Source organism: Leucopleurus acutus (assembly GCF_964270905.1).
Source record: "Leucopleurus acutus genome assembly, chromosome: 4".
Taxonomy (NCBI): Eukaryota; Metazoa; Chordata; class Mammalia; order Artiodactyla; family Delphinidae; genus Leucopleurus; species Leucopleurus acutus.
Window position 1 is genome coordinate 26,797,885 of NC_139146.1, and position 25,404 is coordinate 26,823,288.

General features: G+C 37.3%; 2 protein-coding genes across 9 annotated transcripts in view; one reads left to right on the forward strand and one right to left on the reverse strand.

Annotated features, from left to right (window-relative positions):
* CAMK2D (calcium/calmodulin dependent protein kinase II delta) overlaps positions 1-25,404 on the forward strand; it is a gene marked incomplete at its 3' end in the record, with an annotated part of 279,253 nt that overhangs the window by 161,491 nt on the left and 92,358 nt on the right. The gene's annotated exons all lie outside the window — the stretch shown is intronic.
* Positions 12,362-13,589, reverse strand: LOC309960960 (pleckstrin homology domain-containing family A member 3; the record flags this gene model as incomplete). The annotated part of the gene is made up of 1 exon (XM_082837975.1): positions 12,362-13,589. Exon 1 carries the CDS (start codon positions 13,262-13,264, stop codon positions 12,362-12,364), a length of 903 nt encoding a protein of 300 aa, XP_082694101.1. The 5' UTR covers positions 13,265-13,589.

Consider the following 25,404-nt stretch of genomic DNA (forward strand, 5'->3'; position numbering starts at 1 on the left):
TGTCAAAAAACACGCACCGGGACTTCCCTGGTGGTCCAGTGGTAAAGAATCTGCCTTCCAATGCAGGGGACGCGGGTTTGATTCCTGGTTAGGGAGCTAAGATCCCACATGCCGTGGGGCAACTAAGCCTGCGTGCCGCAAACTACAGAGCCCATGCACTCTGGAGCCCAGGCGACACAGCTAGAGAAAGAAGGCCCGCACGCCACAACTAGAGAGAAGCCCTCATGCTGCAACGGAGAGCCTGCGCGCCACAACGAAAGATCCTACATGCCGCAGCTAAGACCTGACACAGCCAAAAATTAAAAAAAATAAAAAATAAATATTTTAAAAAATATATGCACTAAAACTCATGCACCTTTTTCCATGAGAATCTCAAACTTTCCATCAGGACATATTGACTTTCATATATTTTAACAGGTTTTATAATGTAATATCCAAATCCTCTGATACTTAGAAGTTGGAAGTTTGAGGGGAGAAGTACAGACCAAATAGTAATAGGGAGCTGATAAAGTGATTGCAGTAACAAGAAGAAAAGGAGCTGACTGCCTGACTGAGCAAGGGAATGAGCAAATTTTAAATGAGGGAAAAAAATGAACAAGAGCCAGAACATCATCGTGGTTTGAGAGGACTTAGCACGGGAGCAAATTTTTCTGCTTACTTCTGTAGTTCTTAAGCACCACGTACTGTACAGAACACAGAACTCCATAATCCTAATTATGATCCTGAGTCATTAAAATATTATATTTTATATATTTAAATTAAGAATTCAGAGATATTTAAGTATATTTTGATATAGCCATAAAAATAGTTACAGTTTTGGAACTTAAAGGAATAATTATTTTGTTATTTGGAAAAATAACTTAAGAAAATATCCCCATTCCTAAAGATGTCGGGCAAATGAGGCGTTTCTCTAATTTTTGTTTTACGTTTTGTTTCATGAAAACAGCGCAATTAGCATACAGACACATAGCATTAGTTTGTCTATTTTCTTTCTGTCTAAGGAGTGGATGGTAATCTTCAAGTAAACAATTACCCTTCTTTTTAAGTTCCTTAAGACAGAAAATGCATAAAATATACCCCCTTACTTTGTAGTTTTAGCAGCTTACATTCCCCATAAGGGAAAAATGATTACATTTATTACCCGAATTTTGTGAGGCTATAAATATTACTGTAGAAAGCCTAATTGGCTGTTAAGACTTGAAGAAGTGAGTGTGCAGATGCTCCGTTTATTTTTTTCCTTCAAATTCTTCCACCTATGTATCACACCCTATGGTACTGACAAAGGAGGACATATCCTAGTAGAATTGGGCTTATAAGAACCTTTGTAGAGTTCTCAAATCTAGTCGTGGTGAATGACAGCATCTTTCTGTTGCCTCTTGGGTTATTGTTTTCATTTACAATGTTCTCTAGCCATTTTTATTTATTTATTTTTTGCAGTACACGGGCCTCTCACTGTTGTGGCCTTTCCCGTTGCAGAGCACAGGCTCTGGATGCACAGGCTCAGCCGCCATGGCTCACGGGCCCAGCCGCTCCGCGGCATGTGGGATCTTCCCGGACCGGGGCACGAACCCATGTCCCCTGCATCGGCAGGCAGACTCTCAACCACTGAGCCACCAGGGAAGCCCTCTCTAGCCATTTTTGAATGAATATTTAACATTTAACAGAATTTGAGAGTTGGCAAATAGTGTTTTTCCATTGATGTCAACAGAGAGAAACATTTCCTCAATGATATTTGTCTCGTGGCACACGTTTGTCAAAACCTTACTAAGTTCCAAAGCATATTTTCCTTCACAAATTCCTTATAATTTGTGAAGAGCACTTAATGATTTCGTGGTATTGAAAGTGAGAAAGAAGTGTCTCAACTTACAAACCAAGACTCAAACTTGGAAATCAGCTTTGACAAGTATGCGGTGAAGAATCAGGACCTTTGGGTTCTAACAGAGATCCATTAGTGTTTGGAACTATTACCCCAGTATTCTGTACTAGAAGAGATTATCTCAACAGTCCTTCCTGGGCTCTAAAACCTTATAATTTATTCAGATGCTGTTCATGGAATCTAATATAGTCATACTGCAGTTTAGAACAGTAACTGTAACAGCAATGTGGAGAATATATTTGTAGAAGGGAGAGACAAATTTAGAGATAAGAGGCTGTCTAGTAGTCCGTGTGAGACACAGTGAAGCTCTAACTGTGGGACGGCGGGTGGAGAGGAGGGGATCAAGTCCAGAGGTATTTTGGAGCTAGAGTTTGGTAGAACGTAGTAAACCACTGGGTGCTGTGGTAAGAAAGAAAGTGGAATTTAGCTTCACTGCGATGGGGGCTATGTAAATAGTAATTCCATTGTAATATGAAGACGCAGATTAAAATGGATAAATTTATGCACATCATAAATGCCCTTGAGACGTTGGCTAGAGCTAGTTAAAAGATGAGACAGTAATGGTGGGAGAGAAAATGAGGGTAGACGGAGATTTTGATGGAAGAGCCATTTAAAGGCTAATTAGAAGGAGCCAATGAAGAAGGGCATAATGAAGGCCCAGGAAAAAGAGGTGAGAATCAGGAGATACTGATTCAGAAGGAAAAAAGCAGGAATAAACTAATATCATATTTGAAGTTCTGATTTTGGAAGGAGGGAGATTTCTTTGCCTGAGGTAGGACGGAAGAGTAAGGTTGGATTTACATCAGTTCAGAGGTGGGAGTTAGAAAATGTATAGAGATAGGTCTATAAGTCTCTCTATTATCTGGAAGCTTCTGATTGCTTAATTGTACACTGTCTCAAGGTTATACTTGGAATCACTGTCTGTCACACGGCTGAGCCAAGGTCTTCACTATCTCCCTGCCTCTCCACCAGCAGGTTCCCACATGCCTGGTGTGTTTTATTGTAATATCCAGGGTAGGCCAAGTGGGGCTGAGTTCAATTGAGGACATGGTTAGTAATCCCTTCAAGCCCTCATATACTGTGTTTTTCCTAAAAGAAGAGAATTGAAGTCAGTATGAAAATGCTCAGGCAAATTAGAAACATAATTGTAGTTTCTGAATAAGTGTTCAAAAGATCACCTCAAACTATCCAGTTCCCTGTAATAAAATCAATTTCATTAGTGTGTGTGTATATGTGATTTAATGAAAATTTTATCCCAATCTACCAGGTTGAAATTGCTACCAATATATATTTTACATATCTTTTTCTCTGTATGAGTTATGGCCACTTTTGCCATGTTTTTTGAATTTTTTAAATGGTCTTAGAGAGCTTTCAATGTAAAAAAATAAGAGTCGAAGGTCAGTCAGTCCTTGTCAACTAATGACGTATTTCCAGGCACTTTTCCCTTTACCTGCCAACATTCAGAGTAAAACAGTTCATATGTAAATGTACTATATTTAAACAGTTCGGTATCCGGTTTATAAAGTAAGTCATACTGTGGAGAGGAAGAAGGCACCATGTCTTAAAGGATACTGTAGCCAAAGATTTCTTTTTTTAAGTAACAGATATTGAGACTGTTCCTTTTATTTTTTTATTTAAGGACTGTTGTTGTCCTCCTGATTTTTACCCGTCTTGAAGTATTGATAAAATAATCTTGCTGCAATTAGGGACAAGATGTCTCACCACTTAAAGAAGATTGGTGTGGGCTTTTGCAGTTTTCTGAGAGTATATTGTTTTAGTTAATTGAATTTATTGTGTCCAGATGGGTTTTCCCACTTCTTTAGTGCAGGCTGCGTTCTGTTAATAACATTGATGAAACTAACATCTCACATAGAAAAAGTGTAATATAGATAGATAGCTAGACTGACAGATACACATAAATATGTATGTCTACATACATATTACAAGACAGCTATAGATAGATTTTACCAAAAAAAATCAGAAACCTATCCACAAATAATAATTAAAACATTAAAATAATGTAACTTGTTTTTTTTTTCACTTGTCATTTCTGCTTTTGTGAATATCATTGGGAAAAATAATCATTTAATTTGGATTAATATCATGTAGTTTCAGGACTTTTTAAAACTTATTACGAACGTTTACAGATTGAGTTTTCTAATTCTCTCTTCAATTTAGATGATAAACTATTAGCAATTTTGAACTCTCTACTTAAAAGAAAAAAATAAATTTAATGAAAGAAAGTATTTTAATGCGAATCAAAGACTACTAATGAGCTTAGTTTTCCTATTATTACAAACCTTTTTAAAAATGGCACTCTTTATGTTGCTATTCAGAGGCCAGATCTCAGAACAATTAGTTTTCTTTGTTCATGTATACTAAAGCGCAAATGTATATTTTTCTTTTTATTTCTATAAGGATCTTAATCTGAAATCTTTTCAGTTGCCTGACTGGCACTTTCTTCAAGGCAGCTTTGAAGCAACCTGACCTACATGTTTCTATAAATATGCCTTTTTTTTTTTTTTTGAAGATCTTAGGGGACTAAGACAGGCTGCAGAGAATAAAGACCTGCTGTATGTACAGGGTCACTGGACCTGTAGCCCCTTTGAAACCGAGACGCTTTCCCAGTTAGAAGGAGGAACACAGGAGAGAGAGTATCGAAGTCAACCTAACCTTTGAAGACAAATCACCCATAGCTCAGTCTGAGGAGTCTTCTTTACCTGTCCTTTTTTTAAAACCAAATTTCCCCCTGAAATATGAGCAAAGCTCTATAGGAATCTTGTTTATAGCAGAACTTTGACTGATAATTACTTTTTGATTTCTCTTTTTCAGACATTGAAATTTTATTTTTGACATTGGCTCAAGCTTTCAAGATAAATGTCCATTACTGTCCTATAATGTCTCTGCCTATGTGTTTATTTTATTTATTTATTTTTAATTTGTTTTTATTTATTTATTGGCTGTGTTGGGTCTTTGTTGCTGTGCACAGGCTTTCTCTAGTTGCGGAGAGCAGGGGCTACTCTTTGTTGCGGTGCACGGGCTTCTCATTGTCATGGCTTCTCTTGTTGCGGAGCATGGGCTCTAGGCATGCGGGCTTCAGTAGTTGTGGCATGTGGGCTCAGTAGTTGTGGCTTACGGGCTCTAGAGTGCAGGCTCAGTAGTTGTGGTGCACAGGCTTAGTTGCTCCACCACGGCATGTGGGATCTTCCTGAGCCAGGGGTTGAACCCATGTCCCCTGAATTGGCAGGCAGATTTTTAACCACTGTGCCACCAGGGAAGCCCCTATGTGTTCATTTTAGAGTTTGCAGTTGTTTCATTTTTATTGTTTTCTATATTTTTCTAGTGTCAAATATAATTTATAGTTGATGTAAAATAAATATTAGATATAATACAGCCCAAGATAAAAACCCATGCCTAGGAATGTGGTGATAACTAAATATGGTAAAGAAAACTAAGTAAATACAGTATGTTAACTGTTGTAGGATGCAGTAAGCATTGGTTAAGAGCTTGGTACATAAATTCAGATCCACTTACGTGTCCCAGGTCAGCTATGTGATTTTCTGCAACTTATCTGCACCAAGCCTCATGCTCTCATCTCTAAAACGGATGGAATATTATTTTCTTCTTAAGTGTGTTTGAACAAATTAAATAAGACAGTGTTCACAAAGTGTCCAGCAAAGGAAGTGCTTAATAAAGCTTACCTGTTTCTTTAAATGTCAGCTATTATGGCAGATACCCTCAGGGCATAAAGTCACATTTGGTAGTTGGCCACCTTGATATTTCCAGCTCAGTTTTTCAGCTGTGGAGTGGAAGTATGTATATCTCCCATTAAGGACACAGGAGGTGAGCCAAAGACAAAGGAAGCAGGGCTAGGCTACTCTTTCAGAAGACCAAGTCTCAGCTATATTCGTTCTTTTGAACATCTTGTCTCTCAGCAGCTGATGGGTCTTACAAAAACAAAAGAACAAAATGAGAAAAGGATCTGGACACAGATATGTAGTGTTGGATACAAAAAATTTGTAGCGATGGTGGGACCTAGGAAAGATGAAATTCTGATGCTGTGAAGTATGTGTTTATAATTACCAAGTTTGGATATCCATTTACGATTTTCCTTGCTGATGGATCTCTGGGGATACAAGCATCTGCATTTTATACTTCTTTTATTGTAGTAATCTGACCAAAAACTTGGGAAAGTTTGAAACCTTGAGATTATAATAAATTTGCTTATTATAAATGTATAGCCTATTTGTATGACCTTGGATGTATCATACTCTCTGTACCATAGTGTCTCTGGCTAAATAAGGCAAGTGGAATAAATTATGTATCAGGTAAAAGCTCTAAAAATGTATGGTTCTTTGTATTTTTATTTAGAATAAGATATGATATTCTTTTGAAATCTTTCCTTCACATAAATTTATTCTATTCCGCTTATAAATAAACTTCTTATTGTAATTCCCTATGCAGGCATCAAGAATAGAAGCAAGATGTAGTAATGGCTGACAGCAAAACTCCATGCTTTTATAACATTATAATAATAGTAAAAATAGATAACATTGTTGAGTTCTTAATATATGCTAAGGATTTTGCTGTGTATATTAATAAACTTTATCATACGTAAACCCAAAATAACTATTAGTCTCTAAATGATAGATAAAGAGGTTAAATAACTTCCCTAAGAACAATAAGTGGTAGAGCAAAAGTTCAACCAAAGTCTGACTTGGAACCTGTGAATGACAAACGTTTTTCTGAATGCTACTCAGGGTATCGAAGTCTTATTATTGTATTATTTCTAGATTGTATTCATCTCTATATTTTCTGCTCATTTCTTCCTTATAGTTATTTGTGCCACTCTAAGCATGAATGCCTGTTTCCTCGTTGCTAGACGGCATTGCTTCTTATAAAATATCTCAAAATTTGATTTTTTTGTTTTTCACATAGGAATAACTAATTATGTAAAATCTTTTCATTAAAAAAGAGTAATAACATTATCCTAAAATTAATTTGATTACAGTGAAAGAACATCATAGCCTTATTTTTATAATATCTGAATGCCTCGTAGAGAGAGAAATGGGTAGAAACTTACGGATCTCTTAGTAGTATACCTTTAAATTTGCAGTAGGGGTGCTTCATCCGATGACATGGTTTGATATATACCTTGTTCTGTCAGCAGGTTATTTCAACTCTTTTGAAATTGTGGAGAATTGAGAGCTAGGCTTCAAACAATAAAGTTATGAAAAGTAGAAGTAGAGACATACATGCATGAGTAGGGAATTTTCTGATATTTAGAACTGCATTCTTAAATAATTAGATTATATTAACTATAAAGAAAAAACAAGAATGAACTTGGTTCATTAATACTATTTATAATATTTACAATTTAGGAGAATCTATTTGTATATATCTATTATTGCTACAAATGATTTTTCTAAACTTTAACAACATAAAAGCCAATTTAATATTTTCCATAGAGATATTATCTTAGCATTGAATTGCATGAATTCTGCCATATGGGAGAGGGTCTTGTGCTATAATGGTTTGAATTAAACATTAGCCAGTTCTCCCACATTATTGTGTAAGGTATTTAGAAGTGAATTGCTAAAAATTCTGGTAATTGTAATATTCTGTTGTTTTATAGTCTATATCTAAAGGAAACACTGATGCATATTTAATCTTTATAGACATATACAAATTTTAATGGCCTTTTCAGCCATTTTCCTACATCATAACAAAATCATTAGAGAATATCTGGATATCTACATGTAAAATAATGAAGTTGGACCCTTACCTTACACTACATACAAAAATTAACTCAAAATGGATCAAAGACCTAAATTTAAGAGCTAATAAAACTATAAAACTCTTAGAAGAAAACATAGGATAAAATTTTAATGACATTGGATTTAGTAACAATTTCCTGGGAGATATAGAAATGGTCAATAAGGACATGAAAAAGATGCTTGGCATTACTAATTCTTAGGGGAAATACAAATCAAAACTCCATGAGACACCACTAGAATGACTATTACAAAAACAGCAAACAGAAAAGAGAAAATAACAAGTGTTATCAGGGATGTGAGAATTAGGAACCCTTCTGCATTGCTGGTGGGAATGTAAGGTGGTGCAGTCACTTTGGAAAACAATTTGGTAGTTCCTCAAACGTTAAGTATAGAATTGCCATGTGAGCCAGCAATGTAACTTCTCAGTGTTTACCCAAAAGAATTGAAAACATGGACTCAGATACTATTATATCAAGGTCTGTAGCAGCATTATTAGCCAAAAAGTGGAAACAACCCAGGTGTCCATCATCAAATAAACAGATGAATAAAATGTGCTATATACTTACAATGGAATATTACTCCACCTTAAATGAAATTTTGATACGTGCTACAACATGGATGAACCTTGAAAATGTTATGTTAAGTGAAGCAAGTCAGACACGAAAGGAAAAATATTTATAGTTCCATGTATACGAAGTACCTAAAATAGACAAATTCATAGGGACAGACGTAGAGTGGAGGTTGCCAGGGGCTGAGGGAGAGAAGGGAATGGGAGGTTTTGTTTAATGGTTACAGAGTTCTGTTTGGGATGATCAAAAGGTTTTTGAAATGGATAGTGGTGATGGTCACATGTTGTGAATGTGCTTCATGCCGCTAGATTGTACACTTGAAAATGCTTAAAAGAATAGCTTGTATGTTATGTATATTTTACAACAATAAAAATATAGCTTTACCATAAAAAGCATTTGAGACATCTATCCACAATATATGGATATGTTCTATTTATAAATCTTGTACTTTAAGTATCAAGTTATTGTTAATCGCTTCTACTTCTAAATTTATAAACTTGATACCCAGTACAATGATGCCTAGTTATGTGGTTGCTATATAGTAACCAAAGTGGTCTCACTGTATTGAAGTAATAATCATTATAACTAATGTTCATTGGGTACCTACTGTGTATCCAATACTGTTTATGTTCTTCAACTCTTTTAACTCCTTAATGCTTACATCAATACTGTTAGGTACTATTTTTTGCCATTTTATAGATGAGGATACTGAAGCTCAAAGAGATTAAGTGACTCTCCTAGGTTACACAGTAATAGCTAAGTAGCAGACCCACAATTCTAGCACAAGCTAGCTTCTAAGCTTGTCATTTTAACCAATTTCAGTTCCATTCAGTACTTGCTATAATGTTCATTCTTTGGCTCTGATTTGCTTTTTTCTGGTTGACCGATCTTAATGCCAGTGAATCTGATGATTTATTAATTAATTCAGTTAACAGACATTTATTTCATGCTTGCTGTATGCATATACTCTTCCAAGCCCTGGAAATACAGTGATGGAAAAGACAGAACTTATATTGTAGTAGTCGGGGGAGGAGGAGATAGATAATAAGTAAATAAACCAGTAAAGCCAGCAAGATAATTTTAGATCATTTTTAATGCTGTGAAGAAAACAGGATGATACATGGTGAATGACTAGGGGCTGATGGCTGATTTAAAGGGGATGATGAGGGAAGGGCCACTGTGAGGTGTCAGGAGCAGAAGCGCAAATATTGAAAAGATCTGGAAGTAGAGGTTCTGCCCACAGTGAACAACAGGTACAGCTCTAAGAGTAACTTCATTGGGGAGCCTAAGGATGGTCAGTGTGGCTTCAAACATCACAAGGACTTGGGGACAGGGATATAAAATAATGTATGAGGTAAGTATATGGGCCAGAGCTCAAACAGCCTTGAGGGCCAAGAAAGGGAATTAGGGTGTGATACCGTGTGCTGTGAGAAACCACTGGAGAGCTTAAAGCTGGGACGTTAAGGACGTGTTTTATTTTACAAAACTCACTCTTGCAGTAGTGTGGCAAAGCAATTATAGGAGGCCAGAATGGAAGCAGGGGAAATGGATACTGCAGGAGTTCAAGAGAAAAAAAAAAAAAAAGATAGGGATTTGGGCAAGGTTGGGGGCAGGTGAGAAGTAGAAAAACTTCAGTGTCTTCTTGAGAAGGTAAATTGGACTTTTTGGGATGAACTGTACATATATATTGCCAATATATAAAGAATGTTGGACATTCAGAGCTTTAGGAAAAGGTAGGGGTTTAAAAGAAAGGGATTCCTTCTCCCTGTCCTGGGCCAGAATTACAGAGCTGATTTCACACTCATAAGATGACATCTTTAACTCATTTTCCCTGGGGAGAGCCTTTCCTTCTCTCCCTCCTTCCCTCTTCTGACCGAATCTCTCTTTTCTTAGTCAGAACTGAAAATTATATTGAAAGGAAAATATGACAACTTCACAGAAAAACTAATAGAGATTAAAACATTTTACAATGAGGAAAGTTTATAGAAACTCTGTTTGGTATTTCAGAATATCAAATAACCCAACAAAATCTTCCAGAGGTGCATCTGGGAACATTACTAGCCTCCGTTAAATTTTTCTATTCTGCTGGAAGTCAAACTCTTGAGTTCAGCAAAGCTCCTTCTCTATTCTTTCTTCAACATTCCCAGAAGTGATTTAGACCTCAAATTAAAGTGAATTTGTCATCTGTGGGGCAAAGATCATGACCAATGGCATTTGTCTTGCCCGCACATATTCATTTGTTCATCTATTGTATAACTTCTATGTGAAAGGTATTCTTCCAAGCACTTGGCAACCAAAAAAAAAAGGGGGGGGGGGATTGCATGAACCCTTCTTAATTTGCTATATTGAATAAATTTATAGGAACATGACCCTATCTAATCACCAACACCATACCCTGTTGATTCTGTTTCACAAACCAGCACACTGTGGCTCTAGCTAAAAACATTTCTAATCATTGGCTTATCTGCAACTAGTGACCTAGTGGCAAGATATTTGTGGTCTGATTGGGGATTAACCACATCCTGTGGTTACATATTATTTTTTTTGAAGACTCTAATTGCCTTAACTGCTTTCATTTGATGTTTCCACTGGCTTATTTGTAGTAATAGCTAAGCATTTATGTTTCAAAAATTTGAATTGGTATCATTTTATATATCACATGGGTATTTGCTTATACTTGATGATGTCCTACTATATTGTATATTTTCTAATTTTTTTAAGGTTAGGGATCATCATATCCTTCACCTAATATAGGCTCTCATACATAGATACTTGGTAAATACTTGTTAAAAAAATGTGCAAATGGTTGGAAAGATAGGCGTTTTATATCCCCCTTTAAAGGAAAATTTTAATAATAAAAATTGTCCATAATTCCACTTCTCTGTTTAAACTGATTTCATATTTGCATCTGCTCTTTCCCAGTAATGTTTATTAAGCTACTTCTTTTTCAAGTAATTTTTTTTTGAGTTTGAATGCAAAAACCACATATTTATTAAACATATGATTAACTTAAAAACACCAAACCAGTTTGTTTTAAAGTGCTCCTCATCCAAAACCTTGGACAAAACCATCACTCCAAAGTGAACTGAAAAAACAGTTTACAAAGCAAACACTGACAATAGGTATGGACAGGCACTACCAAAAAATGCTATTTGTTCTTTAATTAAATAATGCCATTCTCAAGTTATGTAGGGCAGTCACCTTGACAGATTCCTTTTTTATAAGTATTCATAAATAAAAAATGTCTAGATATTCTAAAGAGCCGCAAACATTAATACCTTACAACAGTAGCTTACGTCTGTTTTCGGAAAAAAGCACTAAAATCCTCTTCCACTGCAAGTCATTTATTTCTCTGGTGGAAGTGAGCAAGGTCACTACAATATTAACCTCTTTTCTAGAACAATGTAAATAACAAGGTATACACATCTTAAATTTGGTAGGTCATAAAAGTTAGGATGCAATCATTTTTTCTGATGCAACAGAAAAATAAATAAGTAAAAATTAAATACTTTAACCCAATATTTGGTATTGATAAATCAGTAGTGTCAACTTCATATACAAAGGACAGCACGATCTCGTTTTTAAAATTCCTCAATGTCATGGTATTTGGGGTAAAAATATTTCGAATATTAAATGTTTCCTTTTTGCTTAAAGGAATATAATACAAACACCATCAAGCTGCGACCGTAACTCACTTTCAGCTGGGGTAAAGTGACCATTTGGTCCATGGCACAAGTTACATATATCACACTTCTGTCAAACTGAAACCTTAGGTTTATAAGATTTCATGTTTATAAGCTACAATACACACTGACTAAGATGTCAGTCCCTCACAGTATTTTAGAAAAATATCTACATTTGTCCTTACAGATGTCAAAATGTTACACCATCATTTGTTCAAAAAAAAAAAAAAGATGCACATTCATACTGTGAAGTTATTAAGAAAATACTCTTGCAAATAAACTATATAAAGATAAAATACACTTCAAAGGTATGTGGGTTGTTTTTTGTTTGTTTGTTTTACAATATTCTATAAAGTGCAGAGAAATCCTAAGGGAAAAATTACTCCCTATAACATAGTTTAATTACAGCAGCTTTTGCATAGCAATACTTAGAGGAAGTTGGACACTTCGGTTTCCTCAGGAAGAGAAGGATGGAAGAGGATCTTCCGATTCAGATTTTTTTTTGGCCATAAGTCTGCTTTCTTCAGGAATGGTTGCTGATGCCAAATCTCCATTAAGTGTATTTCTGGAACAGTGAACAGGTCTATCTGGGTCTTCGAGAGGAACATCATTACAAGAGTCTGTATCTGAGTAGGTTCTTCGGCGCCGCTGGGAGAGTCGGTGAAGTGTAGACACTGTTTCTTTTATAGAGTGGCTACTCCTCTCTGAACTGCAAGAACCAGGGTGGCTGACAGAACGCTTCATCATTTGAACAGGAGAAGGTGACACAGGAGAAACTAAGGGATCCGGATGGCACAGCTGAAACATCTCAGGTTTAAACTTGGCATTCGCTATCTTCACACATTCCTCAAGCGTTGTGATGAATGTATTACACGTGGCACTAAGTAGAGAAGAGGCTTCATTCATGTTCTCTATGCTGGGAGATGAATGATTCTCATCATGGTGAACAAATTCTTGGATCGTATGAACTTGCTTCATTAGGAGGTCACAGTAGAGGCGAAGCTCGGACATTTTGGTTTTCAGAGATTCACTGGTTTCACTTATTTCTTTTTCTTTTTTAGTCCTAGTATCAGACAAACAGGCTTTGGAGCTCCCCAAAGCAACCAGCCACCTTTGTCTTTCAGCTGCATTCACTGCCTTCATGTAGAAATGCTGCTCTCCTGGAATGATTAATTCCATTCTTGTGTTGTCTGCTGAATGGACTTTAATTTCACAAACTGCCATCTTTATACTTCCTTTGCTCCCTTTGCAAACATCATCTTGTGAATCATAGTAGGACAGGATTCCATTATCTAAAACAAACCAACGAGGCTGCCAACCCGTGAGATAGTTGGTCCACTTGTACAGAACTCCCTCCATGCTTCAGAGCCCGGCGCCGCGCATCCTCCTGGCCCGGCGCCGGCCGCGGTGAAGGGGGAAACGCGGGGCCTGGGCAGCCCCTCCCGGCCCGCCCGGGCCCCTCCCCGGGCGCCCCCAGCCGGCACAGAGCAGCCCTCAGCCCGCGCGCGCTGCCGGGACGTGGCGGCCCTCAGAGGCCGGGACGGCGGCCGCCGCGTGGTGCTTGGGGGCCTTGAGACATCCCCGGGCGAGCCCCGAAGGCGGCGGCAAATTCGGGACCGCGGCCGGCCTCCCGCTCGCGCTCCCACCGCCCCGCTGCTCCCTTCCGCGCCCCGGCGCTCCTTCCTCCTCGCCCGCCTTCCTTTCCTCCCCCAGGTCTCTCGTTTTCAAGTCATGTTTTTGAGCTACTAATATGTCTCCAGCATTGTGTTAGGCACAGGAGTTACCAAAAAAAAAAAAAAAAAAAAATGGATAAGACATGGTCCTTGCCATTCCTGATCTTGAAATATAATTAGGGATTTAGGTGTGTAGAGTAGACGGTCTCAGTGTCATGTGTAATTTAAATCAAACAAGCACAGTGTGTTGTAAGTGGATTTTAGAGAAGTCTTCCTGAAAAAGCCTTGGGCTTCTTTCTTGAAGAAAGTGTAAACTTAAGGAAAACTAAATCTAGGCCATCTAGGCATTATCAGCAGGGAATCGTATTAAAAACTCATGGAGACATAATGCAAGTAGCCAAAATCCAAGACAATTTGTGTGGAGTAAAAAGAGCTCTGCCAGTAAGAGTTGCATCACGAGGTCTGTGTATGTCATAGTAAGGTCTTGAAACTATATGCTAGAGGCCAATGAGTCTTAGCTTTTGGGGAGAATATCAGCGATGCCTTGACATTGCACTTGAAGCACATATGTGCAAAATGAGCCTGGTAAGAGGCCCATAGGGAGAGCGCAGCCATGGCAAAGCTTTTAGCCGGGAAGTCACATGGTCAGATTTGCTTCTTAGACAGATCATGCTGGTTGCAATGTGGCAAGAGGTAAAATTGGAAGGAGGGTGAGCAGTCACAAAACTGATGTATTTGTCCAGTTGAGATATTATGTGGCCATGGCAGCAGTAGAAAGGATGACAAAAAGTAGAGGGAATCAAGAAATTTTTAAAAGGCAAAATTAACGGAGCTTCTTAACTGATGGAGAAAAGAGGGTAAAGTTAGTCAAGGATGATTAACCAGGTTTTTGGCTTGGTTAACTTCGTTGTACTATTAAAGGAGATTTGGGATATGGGAGGAGAAGCAGGTCTTGGGATAAAGACAAATAAAGTTAATTGAGTTTAAGGTGCTTGTGGGACATCCAAGTTCCATATTCATTGGCATGCATATCCAGTTTAAATCATAGGAAGTATCATTTTCACAAGGGATTACCTTATTGCATGTCAAAGCTTAAGGAGGTGACTGAGAAAAAAAAAGAATGTCTATGAATGAGACAGGAGGAAATTCCTAGGAACAGATTCTCATGGAAACAAGGGAATATGGAGCTAATGGTCTGCAGTGTCAAAAGTAGTGGAGAGACCCAGTATAAGATGAACAGGGACATAAATGAGATTTGAGAATGTTGATGAGTGTTCGGGTGATCATCCCCTCAGTGTGGAATAGATGAGGAGATCACTGAGATCAAGAAGGGGCTTGGGGCTTCCCTGGTGGCGCAGTGGTTGAGAGTCCGCCTGCCGATGCAGGGGACGCGGGTTCATGCCCCGGTCCGGGAGGATCCCACATGCTGCGGAGTGGCTGGGCCCGTGAGCCATGGCCGCTGAGCCTGCGCGTCCCGAGCCTGTGCTCTGCAACGGGAGAGGCCACAACAGTGAGAGGCCCACGTATCGCAAAAAAAAAAAAAAAAAAAAAAATTGCTTAAGCAAAATACAAACTTGATAGGGATATATGATCCTATGCTGAATTTGCTTGTTCTTACTTGTTCTTTATATAGAGTTGAGTATAGGTGTATTCCAACTTGAATAATGTAGTTAAATAGACAACATCCAAGTGATTAAAATAGAATTCTACCACCACCTCTGCTCCCTCTGATATTGAGAAGTGCCTCCTAGTGAATCATCTTTCCTTCTCCAACATTAGATAACTTCAGAATAGCACCATCCATCAATCTACCCGTCTAGCAACCTGCCATCTTAGAGTTGGAGGTGTGACAAGACATTGAAGCATCCTATGGTTTCCTTTCTAGGGTCCCACAAAATGGTGCAGTATGTCTGCAACACCCTCTTCCCTGTGGCGCTGGCGGCAGGAAAGGGCAGGATATATAAGAGGAAGGAGAAGTGAGGCTTCTGTCAGAGACAGAAAGAATGCTCTCAGTGAAGGAAACCTACACATTAGACTTGAAACACCCAGGTCCAGAGCCTCTGAGTGTGGTTTACATTTGGCAGCGTGCTAAAGCTGATTAGCATTATACTGACTTAACATTTGTATTCCAGGGATGAATTGCTATCAGTAATAATTCCTACAAATACTGTGTTTAATATGTATATAAGGATATATTTCATCTTTAAATCTGCATCTGAAGATCATGTTGTCTTACTGTTGAATAGTGATGAAGCAAACTGTGAATTAGGAGTTTGTAGTTCTGCAGTAATTAATTAAATTAAATTAAGCCTTATATCCCCGAGAACCTAATTGTTTATTTTTTTTTAATTCTATTAAACCAAATGATTAAACCAATAAATTAAGCACTTGACATAGTGGCTTGCACATAATAAGCAACAAATAAATAGTTTTGATTCAGTGCACAATTAATTATTAAGTTTAAGCACATTTCCTCTTACTGAGCTGTTGTGATAAAAAATGGAGGCAAGCTAAGATTGTATAGGTTCTTGTAGGTGGCTATTAAGTACAAATTTGTTACTCTTTTTGTATTTTAACTTCAATAAGAAACATTAGAACATGCATTTAGAGTTCAGGTGAGAAAATTAGATAATTTAGGTGATTTGACAGATGATAAGCTGTCTTACATACCTCTTGGAAGCTAGTTTAAACAATGCACAACTACACAAATAGACTATTCATTTTCTAAAATGGTAATTGAATGATCTAGGCCTAGGTCTGTCTTTCTAGTCTAGATAAGCAGTATGCTAAGAAAGTGAGTATAAATGAGATTTCAAATAAGTACATAACACAATAATTTGCCTGTAGCATTTTGATGTACGATTCTTAGCTGTTTCTTAGTGGAGCTCTGGTAGAACCTCTAATTTGCAAAGGAGGCAAAGAAGGCTTTATTACCTTTTATTTAAAAGAAATATAGCTTCATTTCCTGAGAAAAATATTCCATATTTCAGAAATATGCCTATTCAGCTAATTAATCTGAATTCCTATAGCTTTACTGTGATTCTCATTATTTGTTTTGAAATTTGTTGAACATTGTGTAGCCAATAAAAAGTTAGATAAAATTACAAAAGCAAATGGAGCTATGTTTTTTCATACTTATGAAGTAAGTGGTTGTGTGTGCAAGTGTGTGCATACACATGTGCAATAAATCATTCAGTAATATTCCAGAGACCCAACTAAAAATACAAAGTAAAGAATAAGAAATCTGTTGTCCGGTAATAAGTGTAGTATATTGGCAATAGAGTGGGTACTCAAGCTGAAACATGGAGAAGAATTTGTGAGGATGAGTGCTAAACCTAGAAACAAGTTACTTATTTGCTGTTGACTAAATCAAAACATTGGGAATAAAACCAGGACTAATTTTTGGTATATTTTTAAAAATGAGATTACTGCCCTAGATACCCCTTCAAGAAGCATTATTTCTGTAACCCTGTGTGAAAATTAATCCAGCATTATCTCTAAAAAACAAAAACAAAAACTAGATTGATTCTAGTTTGATGAGTCTTTATTCAGATATTTGGGAAAATGTTGTGATACTAGAAATTAACTTACTACCAGTTTCCAGTATGAAAGCATGATCTCTAGAGCATACCAAAGAGAATGTTTATAGCATTTGGGAGAATATGGCTTCTGTAAGTCCCTTTAGTAATAGGTATATCCTGGGTATTTATTGCGAACAATGGAAGGAAACAATATTGGGACCAAATAAGAAGAGATTGAGATTCCTATTTCCAATCCTTTTGATCCCTTTCTCTCTCCATCTTTCTCCAGCTAAACTCGCATTTCTGCCTGGGCATTCCTGTCCCACATTTCTTCCTGGCCAGCTCTTCCTTATTTATGTAAATTCTTTCTCCAACAGCACGTCAGTCTTCAAGGTTTCTCTGACTCCCAGAAAGAATTTGTCATTCTCTCCTCTCTTTTATCCTCTGTGAATTTATTCCTCCCTCCTCTCTTTTTGCTTATCCTGTGTATAAAGAGTGTAACTTTTTGAATTCATATAGCAGTAGTCTAAAGCCCTCTGTGAAAATGGAGAAAATAGCAGGAATTTCTCATAAACTGCAATAGGTGACAAGCTATGAGAGGACCCCCAGCCTTACTGACATTGGGCATGCATTGGTATAATGCTCCAGGGTGGATGGTACTTACTGCTTATTTATCTGTGAGCTCTTACACCATCCACATTCATGCTAATTTTCCTTCCTTTTATCATGCCAATGAGTATTGGGTGGAACTTTTTTACTTACAGTTGCACATACTTCCTATGTAAATGAGAAGATTTTCTAGTTATTAGGATTACCAGGTCGTAACGATTTAAAAACAGACGTATGCTTTAAAGCATGTTCCACAGAAAGATACCTTTCGATTTATTTTTCTGCTTTTTCCAATAGACCAAATGCTTGATGATAGTTACAACTTGATTCTTTATATCCCTATCTGTTAGTACGGGCAAGCCTTGTACATATTAGGGATACAGTTTGGTAATATTTGTAGAATTAGTATGTAAAAAATACTGATGTGTAGGTGACAAGCTTAACTCCTCAGGTTATTTGTATTATCAGGAAGAAAATGTGAGAACAAATGTGTCTCTAACTGGAGAACTTAGTGGGGAAATTCCTGCTATTCCCTGAATTCATAAAACAACAAGCACCATTTAAAAAATATATTTACTTTATTTATTTTCTCTCTCTCTCTTTTTTTTTTTTTTTTTTTTTGGCTGCATCGGGTCTTAGTTGAGGCATGTGGGATCTTTTTTCTGTTGCGTCACACCAGCTCTTCGTTGCAGCTCGAGGACTCCAGGGCATGTTGGCTCTGTAGTTTGCAACATGGGAGCTCAGTAGTTGTGGCATGTGGGCTTAGTTGCCCTGTGGCATGTGGGATCTTAATTCCCCAACCAGGGATAGAACCTGTGTCCCCTGCATTGGAAGGTGGGTTCTTTACCACTGGGCCACCAGGGAAGTCCCAGCAAGCACCATTCAATAGCTTGCAGCCACATAAGCTTGAGTATTTCCTTTGTAAACATCTACACACCCACAGGGATCCCCAAGAACAGTATGTCTTCTGCAACAGAGAGTCTGTCGGGCTCCTGAAGAGTCAAAATACCTGTCATCTTGGAAAACTCCAATGTTTTGGAGTATTGTCTTATAGGCATGTATCATTGAATCACTAGGTTCACTCATCTGTCACCTCTATTCCAGGATTCTTTCTGGAATAATGTTGGTCAGAAATATGTTAGAATCTTAGTTTGGGAGTATAAATTCCCCCATCATTTACAGTGGCTTTGCTGCTTTCATAAGACGATCCAAACATTTTGTGGCTAAATTCAGTCTCATTCTTCTGGTGCCTAAAGCCAACTTTTAGATGAATTACTGAGATACGCCAACTGTTTCAGCCCAATTAACTTGTGAAACAAAACTTAGCTGCAGTGATATTTTTAGTCAAAGGCAGTTGCCCTGGCATTAACAATGAAAACAGGAATTCACAGGAAAATTCAGCAGAACATCAGCAGGAGTCCTAGAGTGGTTCAGTATATGTAAAAAAATTAATGATATGTAGTTTATAAGGTGATGATGATCACTTAGTAACATTCATCAGAGGGCTAATGGCAGATATTTTTTTTAAAGTGATTATTTTCCTCTGGTCATCCAGGCATGATAAATAATAAAATATGAGCAAAAATTGTGGTAATACAAGAGATTTTTTTAAATGACAGTGATTTCAATATGAAGGTAAATTTAGAATAGTCACGTCCACATTGCATTGCTTGAAACTTAGTCTCGTAAATGACTAAGAGATAGCACAAGTATCAAGATTTTAGTTTATCTTTTATATAGTAGAACTTCTGATAGATTTACTGAATTTCAATTGTGCAGTTAATAGATTTCTTCACAGGACTCAAATTGTTTCCAATTAGGTGGACTTTTCCATTCTTTTAAAAACATATTTTATAATAGTCTCTTGTGATTCTTTAGAATATCTGTAGTATATATAAATCTATAAATGGTGAGTGCTTTTTTCCTGTTTCTGGCTTTTATTTTTTTATGCACATTAGAGTATGGGATATCAGGTATCTTGCTGAGATGTATGATATATGTTAGAAATTTTTCTTTCACTTCTTAAAATGAGAATCTATTTTTTGATAAGTGTGATGTTATATGTATATATATGATATATGCAAAACAAATACAATATATAATTTATAGGAAATTACTAAAAATATTTAGGTCAGCAAATAAAGATCAGTGACTTCACTATTTTTTAAAAACTTGCTATAAATTAACTTCTTTTTAAAATGTGAAAGGATATGCAGTTAGCTTGGGTAGGTGAAGCAGAAAATTAGATAGTAATTATAAGAATGGAATTTTTCTCTCTATGATTTAATTACATTGCAAATTACCTGAGCGTTGAGAGATATTTCTCCTTTGGTCTCACATCTTCAGCTGAAGATTATTGTTGCCAAACTGTGGGTCCAGGGTGTTACCAACTCTCTTCAGCCGGATCCCTCACCTCCAAGAGTGTCTTGCACATTTGGGTGTGGGCCCAGCTTCGGCTCCAGGGACTGGAAATCTAAGGGAAAGAAGCCCATGCTTGGCAGGGGAGCCTGATGCCTCAACAGGGCATATACCACAGTCTACCTGGATGGATTATCAGTTTTCTCATTTTTTTTCTTCTTATATAGGCGTAGGCACTGTGTTGTCTGTCTTCTTCTGGAGAGCTGAGCGTATTATTTTATCAACTCCTCCATCCTTAGAAAATATGTGCATGTGCCACGCTAGATTTTTGGTGAGCTAAGAGTAGGACTGGTGCAAAGCTGTGTGATTGCAAGTCATCAATTGCCAAGGAGATAATATGCCCCTTAGCAGGCTAACTCCAAGTCAAAAGAAGGTATATTCTGTGATAAGACATGAGAGAGGCAAACAATTCTGCTGATCTCCAAACACAGCTTGCACAGCCTTAAATTTCCATTTTAAGATTTCCATTAGGACTTATAAAGAATTTTATAAATGGCTCACACCTCATAGACACTACAGAAAGAGCATTTACTTTCAAATTTGATATGCCCAGGTTGAGAACACTTGGTCTGCCTTGCTGAGTGTCCTTGGGTATTCCAGAGGGGTTCTGGGGTCATGGCAGTCATATCTTGGTGAGTTGGGGATAATGTGAACTGAATTACTCATGGAACTTGGTCAGATATGGATAGAGCCACTGTTAGCCTGTTGTTGTTTCTGTGCCATTAGAAAAAGCTCCTGGTATGGGCACTTTGCTTAGAGAGTGGAATAAGGCTGGATTACAGCCCTCCCTTGCCTCCTTGGCTTGTGCCTTTGTATATAGCACAAATTGCACAGCCCTTATCTGGTGGCTCTGAATAGGGAGGAATGCTGTCTTTTCTCTTTGCATTTTATGAATAAACAAAATAGAGCATGGAAAAAATTTTTCGCCTGACCTGACCTCACACAATTGGCTAATAACAAACCAGTTGATATTATGTTGAATCTACTTCATTATCAATTTGACCATGCTGCCTAAAAGTGAAAACTAACAGTGGAACTAACAACTGGATGACGTAGAACTGTTTATTAACGTTCAAGTTTATGGTATGGATAATTTCCTAAATTCTCTGGGACCCACAGAGGAATAGGAAGTAGCAATACTTATTTAGTCTGCATTACATTGTACTCTTTTTCACTGCCATCATCATTATTATCATCATCAAGTATTGTTTTGATTAAAAAAATTGTATTGTAAAATGTACATAACATAAAAATTGCTTAGCCATTTTTAAATGTCCAGTTAAGTGGCATTAAGCACATTCATATTATTGGGCAACCATCATCACCTTCCATCCGTAGAACTCTTTTCATCTTGCAGAACTGAAACTCTGCATCCACTAAACAATAACCCCCCGTTCTTCCCTCTCTTCAGTCCCTGGCAAGCACCGTTCTACTTTCTGTCTCTCTGATTTTGACTACTCTAAGTACCCCATGTAAGTGAAATCATACTGGCTTATTTCACTGAGCATAGTGTCCTCAGGGTTCATCCATGTTGTAGCATATGTCAGAATTTACTTCCTTTTTAGGACTGAGCAATATTTCATTGTCTGCATATACCATATTTTGCTTATCCACTGATCAGCCAATGAACACTTGAGTTGCTTCCATGTTTTAACTATTGTGGATGATGCTGCTGTGAACATGGGAGTGCAGATATCTTTTCAAGAAACTGCTTTTAATTCTTTGGGGTATATACCCAGAAGTAGAATTGCTGGATCATTTGGTAATTCTGTTTAAAAAAATTTTTTTGGAATTGTCATACTGTTTTCCACAGCAGCTGTACCATGTTACATTTCCACCAATAGTGCACAAGTATTCCAGTTTCTCTGCGTCCTCACCAACACTTGTTATTTTCTGGTTTTTCTTATAGTAACCATCTTAAGCCGTGTGAGTTGCTATCTCTCTATGATTTTAATTTGTATCAAACTTTTTTTTTTAATGCATAGAATCGTGGTCTATTCCTTGCCTTCAGGAAGCATTCATTTTGAAATGTACATCTTTGCAAAATATTGCCTGAGCATTTAAGCAATCTTAGATTAAGGCATCTTGTTAAACCACACACACACACACACACACACACACACACACATATATAATAAGCTTAATGACTGACTTGCTCACTTGAGGAGGTCTGTGATGTTAACAGAACAAAAATAACCTATCTCATTTCTGCATTTGTTTTATTCTATGTGCCCTTAATTGTGGTTAGCAGCACTATTTTCATTAATGCTTTTTCTTGGTCATCAAAGAGGAAAAAACTTTAAGAATATGAACTTTTGTTAGTGGTTCAAACTTTTCATCTGCATTTGCGAAAGACGGAATGAGGAGGGGATTAAAAAGCAGAGTTGGCATGAGTTTTAGAATTGAGGGAGGATACAGAAATCCAGAATGATATTGAAGGGAAAGATTGATTACACAGAAAAACAGGAGTAAAGTAAGTGCTCCTTTGAAGGATTTCAGACCCTGCCACCCCAGTCCACTCCCCCACTCTGCTTAATGCTACAAGTTGGACAGTGCCAATGAATACACTGTCCTGCTTTAATATCCCACACTGAGCCTCCCCCAGTGTGCTGCCTTTCCTCCTGGCCTGACTCAGGTTTTGAATGGAACACTTCCAATGGCCTGTCTCAGTTTTATTATCTCTACTGTAATTCCTCAACAAATCTATCTACATCAGAATCAATAAGAATCTCTTTGGACCTTCTGTTAAAGCAACTCTCAGCCTTTTTTGATTTTCATCATACAATTTGGCATCCATTGAGAAAACCATTTCTGGTCAGCCTCAGATAATCTACTACTTCAGAGGTGTTATCAAATACTGGGTATTCAGCTAGAAAATAACTTACATAATAAATTGATCTTAGCTAAAAAAAGATACTAACAGTGGCATTAACAATGAGCCAGAATTGTGTTTTGAATCCGTCCATCCCAAGTTTGCATCAGCCGCCTGCATGCCCACCGTTGGCACTTTATCACAACTGGCTGACAAATCTCATTCTGCTCGTGTCATGGTTGCACCGCTTGACTCATCTTAAAACTCATCATTCACCAAGAACTTTGAACGTTTTTGAACATATGAGAGGGGCATAATGTCAAACAGAAGTTGAACATATAGATATTGATCTCTGTACTCAATTATAGTAAAAAAAAAAAAAAGAGGTATATGGGTTCAGTTCTTCAAAAAATGGAATATAAACATAGCTAGTTATCTCCCAAGAATCATAAAATACCATGTTTTTAAAAAAATTTATTTTTTTATACAGCAAGTTCTTATTAGTTATCCATTTTATACATATTAGTGTATACATGTCAATCCCAATCTCCCAATTCATCCCACCACCACCACCACCCCACCGCTTTCCCCCCTTGGTGTCCATACATTTGTTCTCTACATCTGTGTCTCTATTTCTGCCCTGCAAACCGGTTCATCTGTACCATTTTTCTAGGTTCCGCATATATGCGTTAATATACGATATTTGTTTTTCTCTTTCTGACTTACTTCATTCTGTATGACAGTCTCTAGATCCATCCACATCTCTACAAATGACCCAATTTCGTTCCTTTTTATGGCTGAGTAATATTCCATTGTGTATATGTACCACATCTTCTTTATCCATTCGTCTGTCGATGGGCACTTAGGTTGCTTCCATGACCTGGCTATTGTAAATAGTGCTGCAGTGAACATTGGGGTGCATGTGTCTTTTTGAGTTATGGTTTTCTCTGGTATATGCCCAGTAGTGGGATTGCTGGGTCATATGGTAATTCTATTTTTAGTTTTTTAAGGACTCTCCATACTGTTCTCCATAGTGGCTGTATCAATTCACATTCCCACCAACAGTGCAAGAGGATTTCCTTTTCTCCACACCCTCTCCAGCATTTGTTGTTTGTAGATTTTCTGATGATGCCCATTCTAACTGGTGTGAGGTGATATCATAGTTATGATTTGCATTTCTCTAATAATTAGTGATGTTGAGCAGCTTTTCATGTGCTTCTTGGCCATCTGTATATCTTTTCTGGAGAAATATCTATTTAGGTCTTCTGCCCATTTTTGGATTGGGTTGTTTGTTTCTTTAATATTGAGCTGCATGAGCTGTTTCTATATTTTGGAGATTACTCCTTTGTCCATTGATAAGTTTGCATATATTTTCTCCCATTCTGAGGGTTGTCTTTTCATGTTGTTTGTAGTTTGCTTTGCAAAAGCTTTTCAGTTTCATTAGGTCCCATTTGTTTATTTTTGTTTTTATTTCCATTTCTCTAGGAGGTGGATCAAAAAGGATCTTGCTTTGATTTATGTCATACAGTGTTCTGCCTATGTTTTCCTCTAAGAGTTTGATAGTGTCTGGCCTTACATTCAGGTCTCTAATCCATTTTGAGTTTATTTTTGTGTATGGTGTTAGGGAGTGTTCTAATTTCATTCTTTTACATGTAGCTGTCCAGTTTTCCCAGAACTACTTATTGAAGAGGCTGTCTTTTCTCCACTGTATATCCTTGCCTCCTTTGTCATAGATTAGTTGACCATAGGTGCGTGGGTTTATCTCTGGGCTTTCTATCTTGTTCCATTGATCTGTGTTTCTGTTTTTGTGCCAGTACCATATTGTCTTGATTACTGTAGCTTTGTAATATAGTCTGAAGTCAGGGAGTCTGATTCTTCTAGCTCTGTTTTTTTCCCTCAAGACTACTTTGGCTATTTCGGGTCTTCTGTGTCTCCATACAAATTTTAAGATTTTTTGTTCTACTTCTGTTAAAAATGCCATTGGTAATTCGATAGGAATAGCATTGAATCTCTAGATTGCTTTGGGTAGTGTAGTCATTTTCACAACATTGATTCTTCCAATCCAAGAACAACATGGTATATCTCTCCATCTGTTGGTATCATCTTTAATTTCTTTCATCAGTGTCTTATAGTTTTCTGCCTACATGTCTTTTGTCTCCCTAGTTAGGTTTATTCCTAGGTGTTTTATTCTTTCTGTTGCAATGGTAAATGGGAGTGTTTCCTTAATTTCTTTTTCAGATTTTTCATCATTAGTGTATAGGAATGCAAGAGATTTCTGTGCATTAGTTTTGTATCCTGCAACTTTACCAAATTCATTGCTTAGCTCTAGTAGTTTTCTGGTGACATCTATAGGATTCTCTATGTATAGTATCATGTCATCTGCAAACAGTGACAGTTTTAATTCTTCTTTTCTGATTTGTATTCCTTTTATTTATTTTTCTTCTCTGATTGCCATGCCTAGGACTT